At 39.0% G+C, this 13,388-nt stretch overlaps 1 protein-coding gene across 1 annotated transcript in view; it reads left to right on the top strand.

Moving 5' to 3' along the window:
- Nucleotides 1–5,352: 5,352 nt before the first annotated feature.
- LOC108023101 (uncharacterized) overlaps nucleotides 5,353–13,388 on the top strand; it is a 30,968-nt gene continuing 22,932 nt past the window's right edge. Inside the window, exon 1 of the mRNA XM_017092365.2 lies at nucleotides 5,353–5,560. Coding sequence (XP_016947854.1) covers nucleotides 5,543–5,560 — 18 coding nt within the window. The 5' untranslated portion in view covers nucleotides 5,353–5,542. The remainder of the gene's footprint in view (nucleotides 5,561–13,388) is intronic.

The following is a 13,388-nucleotide window of genomic DNA, read 5'->3' as shown; positions in this document are numbered from 1 at the left end:
GAGCTACTGAGCAATGCAGATAATATTTCAAATTGTTCAAGTATTTTCATATAGATAGATACACTGGGGCTAATTATTATAATCAGCCATCGCGGGGGTTTTATACGAATGTATCTCTATTGATATAAGTTAAGGCTTGTCAAATAAATTACTCAACAAATAGGTTAAGATGTTTTATTAGGAAAGGTAGATAAAGTTTGTCCTTATCGGCACACAAAATTTACGTCATGGAGCCACCTCTAAGACTGTTGGTAACCATTGTAAATGGGGTTGATAAAGATTGATGTTTTGATTTCTGATAAAGTTTAGGAAAAGGTTTTTGGTAAACAGAACCATTAAATAAAATCTGATACGGTCAAGGACCAGCATAAACTTTGCGTTGACTGAAATGAACTAATTTCAAAAGATATAAGGTTAAATTTTTGGAATATTTTAATTTTCACCCAAAACAAAGAACTTAATAATGCAATTACCCAAATTCCAGAAAACAAACGCTAACTTGCCACGGGGCGTATGATTAATTTTATTTACCTGCCATTGCAGGTATGCAGTTCCTCAGCTGTCGCTGGCTGACTGAGCTGCATACTAAGCAGTCCTTTTGAAGCCACTGCTCTGCAACGGAAATGGGTACACTAAAAAAAATTGTGCGCTTTAACCTAATCTAAGCAGACAGGAGTTTAGGTAAATCGAAAGAAAAAGGCAACTTTGAAAATCTATACAAAATATATACCATTAATCATTTAAACTAAAAATTTTGGTAGTAAGCTTGAACTACTTCAATTGTTAATGGACAAGTTAAAATTTCACGAAAGGTAAAACGAAAAGATTCTAAAATTCTAATGAGAGAGCGAGAGAGATGGAGCTATTCTTACAGAAAAACGGCTGTTTCAGTCTTCTTTTGATTTATCACCATAACTTTTTATAGAATCATCCAATTTGTACAATTTTTGCAATGTAGGTGGGTATTTAACCAATAATCATTACTATTGACAAAAAACTGCTTTCAACTAAAAATTCTAGAAGATACTATAAAGAACTTCATTATGATATTCCCAGAAATATTTCGAACCTAATAATCTATAACGATGGCATTTTCGCCTTGTGTAGCGCCTTGCCTCGGGCTTCATTTCCACTCAGAGCTGTCAGGACGAAATGAAGTCGAGTAGCGTCTGCCGGCTTTCGGTTCGGCTGGGTTCCGTTGAGTAGAGTCCTGTTGAGTTCCGTTGAGTTGCGCTGAATGGGGAGAAGCAGCCGCTGATGGATTGTCAGTCGAGGGACGCGCTGTTAAATGGGGCACAAATAAGTGTAATTGTTTTGTAAATGGCCCCGTAGTAAAACAATTTCCAATGCCACTCCGCGTCCGTTTTCTGTCAGCCAGCTGGTTGGCAACTCACTCGTTCCGCGTACTCGCCTTGCACTTGAGTCAGCGCCGAAGAAAAATCACCTGGCGCATTGGGTATAATTTAATTTACAACACCCACTTCCTTGGCACTGTCAACCGAATGAATTCCGGCAGCGATATGGATCCGGAGAGCGCATGGCCTAAGTGACTAATTAACTATTGGCCACCCTAAACAAATGAAATGGCCAGGAAATTTGATAGCATGATTATCAGTGTCGCATCTAATCAAAAGCAAATGAAGTGGTTTCCAAATCACAGGGGGTTTCTTAATGAAAGGCTTATTGCGCACTCTTAAAGAGTTAAGATTGTGACCAGAAAAGGAAACGATTAACCGAATAAAATAACAATTAAATTGTAATTATTCCTGATTTAAAACCCCAATCAAGGTACTAATCATCAAACTCTCTGACAACAATAGATTGTATTAATTAGCTAACTGTTTTGAGGCTAGACAAAAGATTATCTCAGTTTGTAGCTTTGATATTTTTTAAGGTTCTCCCAATTTAAAAAATATTGGTAAGCCCATCAGACGACAGCGATTTCACGCCCTTCTTATCGAAGTCCCGCTGATACGTCATCAAATGTCGATAAGAAACTTTTCCTTTGGCGAACAATAATAAATGCTGATAACGAATTTGGGCTCGCAGTAATCAGGTGGTAATTAAAAAGCAAATATAGGTTTGCCCTTTAATATTTGCACTCAACTGGGAACATGGATGGCTAATGAACAATTTCGTTTAATGCGGCGTTCGATTAATTTTACAAGCTCTCACGCCACACTGATGTCACTTCGCATTATTACAGAAATGATTATTATTATTATAAACTAGGAACACTGCAATAACAGAGCGCCGGATTTTACGATTGCCATAACAGGAAGAAGCGTTGGCAATTATAGGAGACGCACTCTATATATATCCCCGTATAGACAGAGATATAAATATCCAGCCAGGGCAGCCATAAAGTTGCGAACTGGACACGCTGTAACTTTATGGGGAGCGCGTGAAATTCAATTAAAAGCCATGTTCGATATTAGTTACAATAACCGGGGGTGTATCCGCCCATCCGCATATAGATAGAGAGATGGAGAGCGTGGCCGAGTCATAAACCGAAGTTATTGAATAAAACTGAAGGGCAGCAAATAGACAGGCAGTCGGCGGTGGCAATGGCAGTGGCAATCAGCCGCCAAAACCACGATAAGTGTCGGGAATATGGGGAATAGTTTTGTGTGATTTATGCTCCACCGAAGGCACCATCGGTGGGCGTTTGATTGCCCCATGGTATGTGCTGAGTTTGGCATGGATGTGCGTCACTCCCCATAAAGATTACAACCTGATTACAAAGCCGGGCAGCCCCATATTCCACATATCGCACATGCAGTAGGCAATTCGCATACCTGACAAACTGCAGCCGGAAAATTAATTAAAGCAAATGCCCCTCGGGTGGCAATACCAAAATTTAATGAACTTGTCCTTGTCCTTGGCCGGGAAAATACGGGAAATGCAACCGAATTTCAGTGGGCCGTCGAGCTGAAGAAAAATTCCCATTAAATTTCATTATAATTGCAAAAGATCCCCTTCGAGCTGCTCCAAATTAAGCATACGCCCCGTTATACGCAGAAATAATACTTTTTAATTGCTTCACAAAAACACCAGTGAAAATAAAACAAACCCTGTTATGCATTCCGTGTACAAAAGTTTATGGAAAGAGAGATCTGCATAAATAAATATAGAAGCGAGCAGGAGAAGAAGCTGAAACCACAAAACACGACCGCAGAAAATATACACAATGCACACACAAAAGCTGTGCCAAAGTTGTGGCCACTATTTGATAAACTTTAAGATGTCAAAGTCCCGAGAAAAGTGGAAAAGCGGGCAGGGAAATGTCCACTGGCAACCTTATAGACTAAGTAAATGTCCGAAAATGAAATGAGTGAGGAGCGACAGAGTCGAAAAGCCACAAAAAGCAGAGCGCCATTAAAGCGTAGTCAACAATGGAGGCAAGTTGGCCGGCAGCAGATGAGGACTTGGCATAAAAAATGGAAGCCACGAAGGAACCCGGAAAGAATACTGCCCAGTCCGAGGGCAATATCCAAGCAGCAGACTCAATGAGAACAAAAAAAAGGACCGAAAACCAAACAAATGTAAAGTTTATTAGATCGTCAGCGGTGGAGCAGGGGCAGCAGAGGGCCAATAATGTCACTTGGCCATCTGCAGAATGCAATAAAAGCGTTTAACCCGAAAGCAAACGCTTTGCAAATATGTGAAGCGGCTGTGAAAAATGCTCGGCGCTTCCAAGGAAAAGGAAAATGAGGAAAAGCTAGCAAGGAGCAGCTCCAGATTTTCAGTGTCCCGTATGAGATAGCAAAATATGGAGGTGGCCTTTTTATATTTAAGAAATATAGTTTAGATATTTAACTACATATTTACATTTATTATTTTTACAACTTTAAAGATTTTTAAAGAAAAGTGAACCCAAACTTCATGCTTGGCTAAGGTGAAAAGGGGGAAAGTCATAAAAGAAATGCAGACAAAATTCACCAACAATTGCAAGGGAGAAAAGTCATTTCATTGACTTTTCTAGGTTTTATATTCCAACAAAAGCTATCGGCATTTATAGATTGAATCAATTAAGAACTTTAATTTGAGCTTGTGAATATTTGCTTGAGTCAGATACCCATTCGGTGAATACCCATTCTCAGCTGGGTCGTCAGCTGTCGATCTATTTGAAACTTAAAGCCGCAGAAACCGAATCGATTCAATTTGAGTTCTCAACTGCGTCAGAGTGGAAACTGCTGATGTACTTCAGCGGCGGTGCCTCGTTTTTTGCTCTTTGTTGTAGCTTGTTCCGATATGTCAGTGAGTTAGTTCCATGTTATGCCCATAAATCAGCCGAAAATGCAAATGTTATCAGCGTGGCGGGATATTCCACGGCGCAGTGTGGGTGAGTCTTCCTGTCCCGCTTTCTCCCCTTCTCTTTCTGGCTCCATATCCCCATCTCTCTCTGCCCGTGTCCGTGTGCGTGTGTTTGGCGTGATAAGCAAACTGCCACCGCTCGGTTAGTTGCCACTTGTACGTTAGTATGCACTCTATATAATTCCGCTGATGACGACGTCGGTGGTGACGTCCAGCTTTATCCTTCTTACCGCAGAGCCACAGCCGGGGTCAACCAAATAGCAGTGCAAATTAAATTCAAAAACTAACTACTAAAATAAATTCTTTTTTAATAAAACATTAAAATTTTTAGAATTAAATAATGAGTTTTAAGTTCCTTTTAATATTCGTAATCAATTAAAATTGGTATAAGCATCTTAGAGTTTTTCCTATTTTAAATACACCTCCAAAAACATTATCTAAAAGCTTTCTGATAACATATATAACTATAGATCTTATATTTGTTATAAAAGTTCCCGTTTTTATAAATTTAAATATTTTATAATGTATATAAAAGTTTTTTTTTTAATTTAAAGGGTGAATAAAATATCTTCTTCAATAAATACATATATTTACATTAAAAGTTTTTTTTTAAATGTAATGGATGCATAATATTTCTGGGCCCAAAAATAAAATTCGTTATAATTTCCATGACCAAGCTCCCAGTTTTGTATATTTTAACCATTTTCAATATTTTTAGTACGTTTAAATGTTGGTTTAAGAGTTTAATGGGTTGGTTTAAGAGTTTAATGGGCGGATACAAAATATCCTGTACTATTCCCTTGACCTGACTTGTATTTGCACACTATGATAGTGGAGTTATTCGCTGGCTTTTTCGTTCCGCTGGCTTTTCCACTCCCAATGTCAAACGCTCTGCTATATACCAACAGGTGGCATATCTAACAATAGCATCGTTCGCCGCGCTTAACCCGTTGCCACTTCTGGGCCAGATTATAAATGGCCAAGCATCTGGCTCCTGGTGGCTCATTCGCAACAACGGCTGAAGCCCGCAAAGAATCGCGCCGCGATCGCTCTGAAACGCCAGTGGTCAGTTGGGAGACTTGGTTTTAGGTTGGGAACTACATGGAAATTACTGAAACGTATACGGAATATGAAAAAAGGATCTGCAAGTTGCCTGTGAGAAACACCCCCGAGAGCCTCCCTGGAAAACCAAACAAAATTTGGTAGGACTTAGCCCTGATACGCCATGTGTTCCAAAGCACTGGTAAGTACAACATTGTTGGGAAAATGAACAAAAACAGATACTTCAATTCCAAAAGTGTGCAAGCCACTGGAAAATAAAAGGATATTCAAGATATTTTGACCACTAAAACCTAAAACTAATGTAGCTTTCTGTTTCATAACGAAAAAAAAACATACTATGAGATGTATTTTGAGAAATTTAACTTATTATAAGTTTTGTGAAATATTCCAAGGGATAAATATTACAATGCAATGTAAGACTAAAAGCTTTAAAAATGAAGTATCCTTCAAGCTCAGAGCTGCATTTTGTGAAAACCTAAAACTCCCTACACATTTTTGTGGGAACTTCAACTTATGTTACTCTTCTGGCATTTTGTGTAATTTTCGCTCTGCTGTTTCGGATGGCCAACATAATTTGGTGCGCAATTTAAAGCTCTCTGCGAGGATGCATGTGCATCCGAATCCAAGCCCAAGCCCGGCATCCTTTTAAGCGGAGCTGCCGGAACGATGAAACTTACATGAGCTTGGATCTACTTTCTGGCAATATGCAAACAGTAATTGAATTAATGCCATGAGCCAAACGAAATGTTGACCGAACCCACACTTGCAGTACACACCCATCCAGTAGAGCAGCTGTGCATGCACAGAAACGGTTTGAAAATTGGAAATTAACAAAAAGCAAGCGGAAAAAGCGCTGGCACAAATTTAGCTGAAAATCTGAACACGGGAAAAAAGCAGGAGGAAAACCCCTCGAGGGAAAGGGGCCGGGGTATGTGTGCATTTTGCATGTTGCTGCTCTTGTTCGGGCAGCATGCGAATTAGTGTTGCCACTCGACACTTTGTCCTGGCCAAAAGCTGGGGATGGGGAGAAAGCGGGAGAAAGTCTGAGGAAGGGAGAGTGACGGGCGACAGCCGGCCATCAGCAGAGAAAAGCTTGCACTTTTCTTTCGAGTGCAGTGGGCCTTTTCTCGTGCCTGCCCACCCCTTCGCAGCCATTTTCCATTTTCCACCCGCTTTTGAATGCTTAACGTGTCACTTGCCTGCCTCAGAGTGTCGGCATGCAACTCGGCCAGCTGCAAAAATATGCAAATTAGACATCAAAAATGCTTTAATGAAAATCCCGCCTGCGGCAGATAGAAAAAACAAGACACTGGCTGCAAAAAGTGTGAGCTCACCCAGTTTCGCCACAACTAATGCAGGTTTCTTGCTCTGGCCACTTTTCGAAAACTTTGCGCCATGGCCAAATTGATTTCGAATTTTCTGGTGGCCGGATGCTGATTAAACTGGGCCATAAATCCCTCGGCCCAATTGACAGCTGGCCAAGACATATGGCCGCCCTCGAGCCAAAAGTCGTTCGCTAATTATCATAAAACTGGCTCTGATGTGAGTCTACTTATCATATATACCATGTAGGCACTTCAGATAACTGAACAACTGTAACGTTTATTTAATTTTAAATGGTCCTACACAAAACCCAATTCACTTTGTTAGCCAGTTAACTGTTCTTGCCATAACAATCGCTTCGCATGGGTAAATTAAATAAATTTTGCAATTAAAAGTTGCACTCCTTTTGGAAGCATTTGTCAACGCAAATAAGCGTAAATTAAGTTTGTTTTGCTTCTGCATTTTTTCCATTTCCCCCAGCACTGCTTGTTTTCGCCTCCCCTGAATCCTTGGGAGCACAAGGATGCACCCATCCCAGGAGATTCCCTATTCCCAGTTGTTTTGTTGAGGCTGCGCTTTCTACGACCGACGTTGGCATTGTTGGTTTTGTATTGTATACCCTCTAAAAAACAATTTGCAAACACTTTTGCTTATCACTTTGGCTAGACATGGAAAAGTGCTTACAACTAGTGGTTTAAATGGTGAATTTTATTTGAAGGGCTTATAAATAAACAAGGCGCAAATAAAGCAGATTAGGGTATGCATTTGCTTCAAAACAATCTAGAAAATAATAAAAAATTGTTTTAAAAATCCATTCATTACGTCAGAAAATAAGACCTTTTCATGTTTATTTATATATGTAAAAATTGATTAAAAAACTTACATTTTTTAATATGTTATTTGAATTTGAATAATAAGTTACGTCACATTTAGTTGCTTCAGTGAAATGGAAATTTAGAAATTTTCTTTTCACTAAAAATGAATAATTATTCATCTACTTAGTTATTCTTAAAATAAAATACTGTTCTTGAGCCTGTGAAAGTTTATTGAAAAGCTGATTTTAAAAGCCATATTTTTTCTAAAATTGACTAGATCTAAAACCAGCAGTTTAGGGTATTCGATGGCCGCCTATTGTCGCCCCCTAATTCCCACTCCCATTTTATTTTGTTTACTAAATGGTGGCACCGCAATACAGGGATGGCAAGTGCAGCTTCCGCTGGAACTAAAACGGAAACGGAATCTGAAACTGAAACTGGAACTCGAACGGCAGCCGAAGCCGTGAAAGCTGTGACTGTAACTCACAGTCGCATTTCATGTTGTTTTAATTACTTTCTGATTTATTTAACGTAATGGAAGGGGCAACGAGGACGCCACATTGTTGACTCTAATTAGTTGCATTGTCACCTGAATGCAGCCAAATGCAATGGCAAACAGAATGGAAACAAAAACATGTCTAGCATTTTGGCCGGGCCAAAAACATGAGCTCGCATAAAATGTGCTCAAATGGCCAAATTATATTTACATTATTTAAGTGCAATGACAAGAATTTTAACGGAAATTCGGGTCGAGAAACAACAAAAACGGCAGCGGTATGGTTTTCACACTGAATTAAATAAGCCCCTCGTTTGCGCTCCCAAAATGTTGTTTGTCGTTTCAGGTAATTTCAGAGCAGCATTATGGACACACAAAATTAGAGCAGCATTTTCCGTGTTTATTATTTTAACCAGGCTCTATCCTGGCCTTCCATTATAATGTGCAGTTAGCGTGCTTTTTCCCTGACTTTCCCCAAAAGTCCTCGTCAAAGCCGGCTGGCTTAACTAAATGCAAAAGCACAGCTCGCCATGTATAGACGTATACTATATAGAACAAATTGCATGATTAGCATTCGCCACATGTTCTGGACACTCCCCACAGCCGACGAGCAATGCCGGTTAAATAAATAAGTTTGTGGAAAATTGCATTCACTGTCAGTGGTCGTGTTTTTGGCATCGGAATGCGGAGCATTTTCCCATTTTCAATAAGCCATAAGCTGTGTAAAGTAGCCAACCTTAAAATGAATGCTCGTGTTTTGTTTGTAATTTAGCATGTCCTGATTGCGAAAACATTTATGGCTGGTGAGATATTGAATTAGCTAGTTCAGTTTTACTAATTACGAGCTTCTAACAAGGCTTTCCATTAGCCATTTAAATTTCCCAAACTCTGGACGGCTTTAAGTTTGCAGCCTGATTATTGCATTTTCAACAATTACCTCTGCCAATATATATGTGTCCCCCTTTGAAGCAGGCCAACAAATATGTTGACCTGATCAAATGAACCTAGCCTCAACCGCAATTTGCAGCTCCATAATTTGCTTGCACAATTAATAAACATGCCAGGTGCTTAATATAATTAAAATTGTTTCTGGGCGAAAGGATGATTTTGGGGTAATCAACTCTCTCGTACGGAAACCAAGTTAATTTGCGCCGCAAATGGGTTTTGGCCGTTGCCACGACAATGGTGCTAATTAAATGCAACTAAAGTTTGGGAACCCCCAAAAACACTTTGCCCGGAGCTGTAAAATAATAACGAACCTCTCCTCTTTTTGAGCTACGATACCATTTTTACCTTTGTAGCTGCCAAACAAAGGTAAGCTGGGAAAAAATGCATATTGCATGCGTGCTCAGAAATTAATTGGAATGCAAATGCACCGGCCAAAGTTGCACTTTAATTATCCTTTTTTGGGGAGGGGGGGTTGAAAGGCCCCTCAATTACGGCCTGGTTAGGTCCTACCTATATGTAGGTCCGTTCGTATCGTGCCTGCAATTACACAAACTAATGCCGTTTAATTAAGTTCACACGTGCCACAATTAAATCTTCAACGCTAATTGATGAAAGTGTGAGACCGTGTGTGTGTGTGAAGGACACTGGGTTCATGGTTCACCGGCTATTCTTTTTTTAAACGCCGAACCAGCTCACGTAGTCAGCAAACGACAAACAAATAAACGAAGGAGTAGCAAAAGGTGTAGGACGAATCGTGTTGGGAAATCATAAATAGTTTTGGCCCTGCCCGAGAATGTATCCTTTCCATGCGAAATTAGCCTAAGCCGGATTCTGTCAGAGATGGTAATACTTTTGTTTGCCTAGCTTGGGTGCTCTGGGTGTCATAGGTGCAACAAATAGTCATTAATGTCTTAAAGAAATCCAAGTCAAAGGAAGATTGGCCTTCAAATAGAAAGACAATACATATAAAATCTAATAAAATTATTTGTTTCTAATATCTAAAGTATAAAAATAAAAGGAAAGCTTTCAAAAATACATACTTAATAATAAATAGATAAGGACTTTGTACTATATGGGCTAATAAATACAATTTACAGATATTTTTTAATATCTTAAAGATAAAAAAATTATCTTATAGATAGACATCATCTGACAGATATAATAATATCTTTTAGACAGACAATCATATCATAAAGATAGATATATAGATATATAGTATATTTAGGTGTATAATATCTTTTGATAATGATATCATATCTTATAGATAAATATGTTCATCGCAAAATATTTTTACGATAGATATATCATGCCTAATGAAAAACATAAAACAATTGTTAATTTTATAAAATAATCAGATTTAAAATTTAATTAAAATTATAACCATTCCTTAAAAATAATATTTAAAACATTTTGAGTAAATATAAAAATTAATATATGTTTTAATACCTAAAAAAAAGGAAATGTTTTCCAAAAAGTATTTAAACAGTATTCTATACATGAAAGATACAATTGTTATTAAATTATCGAAGTACACCTGACACTTTCCCATCCCAAATATCTTGGCTCGTTGCTCCACAAAGAGGGCGTGCCATCTTGAGTTACGTTACGCTTCGAAAAAGGGGCGGGGCGGATTCGAAAATTATTTAGCAAATTAACAGGCTGACAAGTCAACTGTGTGTGCATTCGGACATTCGGAAGTGGCTGACGTGGGTCCTAAGGAATGGACGGCTATGTGACCGGATTGCCAACAGGCGGAAAACTTATGGATGGCCGGCACGCAATTGCTTACCTTGGCCAATAATCGTTGGCCAACGGAGAGTGGGTGAAATAGGGGCTGTGGCCAATGGCCATTAAAGTAATTCTCCTGCTGTTTGTTTTCGGGTGTTTTAGGTATTTTGTTTAGCTCCGGTTCTGTCTGCCCAGCCACCTGGAAGAACTTTCGTGTTGTTGCACTTTGTAGTCACCAAATATTTTGGTTCCGTCTGTAGACCGCAACGCAAACACAGGCAGCGTTTATTATGTGTATATGTCGGCTTAATGTCCTGTTAAAGCCAGCTAAGACTGGGCCAAGGATTGGCGAAAGGATAAGGACAAGTTTAAAAGGGCGGCGGGAGTTGTTGCTGTTGCAAAAGTAACTCCGTAATGAAGTTGCTTGTTAATAAAAATTGAAATTAAAGCGAGTCCTAACGAATTCATGTGACTGCGATGGTAAATCGCAGAAAATACAAGCACAGAGTAATGAGATTTTCGCTTACAGAGAAAGGAATTCCTTCTTGTAAGAACAACTCCCTGGCAAGACTTTAATGTTACTTTCAATTTATGTGAAGTTTAACAACCTATTTTTTCGTATTTTAAAACACCACAAAGAAAAACATGAAATGAATATTGAAACGAAACTATATTTTTTACAATTCAAACAAAGGATCAGATTAAACCAAAGTGATACCCCATTAGGGAAAACATTTAAAATTTTTAAATTGCAAATAAAAAATGCATGGGGCTTTTAATATCCTATTTAATAAAAAAAATATATTGAAACTGATATGGAAATGTAACTTTGTTTTCTACAATAAATACAAGATGAATAAAACATTTTTTCATCTATTAAATAAATTTAAACAAAACCAAAAACATGCAGAAACCAAACAAATATTGTGGCAATAAATGAAAACAGAAATATAAACCAGAGGGATGACCCATTTTGGGCACCGCATTTTTTTGCTGTGCCTGAAGTTAATTAAAGCCGCCAATCTGCTGGGGCAGTGCCACGCCCACTTCCCGGCCAGCGCCTCAAGTATTGCACTTGGCATAATTTGTGCAGCCGGCAGAAGCTCGTATATCAGACAGCAGGCGACGCTCGACGGCTCTCCCCCTTTTCTGAATTCGACAACTCAGCGAACTGAAAAGCTGGCGAAAAAAAGGAAAACGTATATATGGATGCGAATGAAATATCCATGGAGGAGATGGCCAGAATCCGGGCGAACCCGGGGCGGGGATCCGCCAACGAGGTCAACGACAGGCCAAACTGGCCGGCAGAGAGCAGACTTCAAGTGTGACTGTGCGACTGTGTGATGGCCAACACTTGGCGGACAATAAAACAATTAAACGCAAAGTCAACATGGCGAGCCAAAAAAGTTAACTCCACTCCACTCGACCTGCCACGCCCCCCCCCAAAACCACCGCCCCAATGCATTGAAATGGGAATCGAAAATGGAGTGCAGCTGGGCCGAGTGCCAGTGCCATTTGAATGCAACCGACGAATGTGCCACATGCGGCCCCCTATTGCTGCAGCATTTGCCACGGGGCGTATACTTAATCAAAACCAAAACATACAGCGTTCGCTGGGGTTTGCGTCTACTGGTTAGCAGTGGTGGGCAACTTTAATTGGAATTTATGGTCGGACATTATTTCCGTGCGCACACATTTTTGAGCTCCCTTCAAAAGATGCAGGAGACCCGAGCAGGTTACGTCATTTGCGGGGCTTGAATACATCTCGCCTTGAGTGACGTTATCCGTGGAAAGTTCTTACACGCGCCGCCCAAGCCGAAGAAAGGGAGTACTATCCGGTTTCCTGTCTGAAAGTCTGAGGAACTAAAAGTCCCAAGGATGTGGCTGTTCCACCGCCTCGCACACTTCGAAATAATGATGGGGCAACACTTGAATAATTCCTGCGCATATGTGGGGGGGATTTAAATTTGTCTGGAATTTATGGATGGCTTTCATGACAGGTAAAGAGATAATGGGGCGGCAAATATAATAGTATCTTATTGGAATTTAAGGACTATCTTATTTACCATCAATATATGTTACCCCCAAATAACTAGCAGCCAATCGTGAACTTTTAGTATATTAGATTAGTAATCAACCGGTTTAATATATAATTACTTTATTTTCTAATGACTTAATTATTTGTAAATATTTAATATCTATTATAAGAGTTAATATTAACTTTTTTCTCAGAGCTTTTAAGACTCAAGTCTCAAGTTTCTTTAAAAAAGATGTTCCTTTTCTACAACTAGTAGATTTGTATTATGTTAAACGGTATTTGTATTTATTATGACAACATATTTCCTTAAATTTCCCTTATTTAATCGTTTTAAATATTAAATTTGTAAATATTACTTACCAATTAAGTTGATAATTACTATATTTTCTATTTGTTTAAATGTAATATCCATTTAAAGTACCTAATGCATCTTATTTCTCTGAACTTCTTAAACTGATTACTGTAACAATTGTTCTCCATATTGAGAATTTGAATCGCCCCTATTTTCCGGACCTCAAGGGCCTAAATTCCAACCACACTTTCTGATTTGGGCCTTCGTATTACCCCCATTTGCAACCAAGATTTATAATCTCCGGCTGCACCGAGAAAGTGCATAACTTGGCAGCTGTGCCAGTCAACCGCACTATCAAATCTTCATCAG

This window comes from Drosophila biarmipes, chromosome 2R, assembly GCF_025231255.1.
Source record: "Drosophila biarmipes strain raj3 chromosome 2R, RU_DBia_V1.1, whole genome shotgun sequence".
NCBI classification, from domain to species: domain Eukaryota; kingdom Metazoa; phylum Arthropoda; class Insecta; order Diptera; family Drosophilidae; genus Drosophila; species Drosophila biarmipes.
Note: the sequence above shows the minus strand (reverse complement) of the source record. Positions and strands in the feature narration are given on the sequence as shown.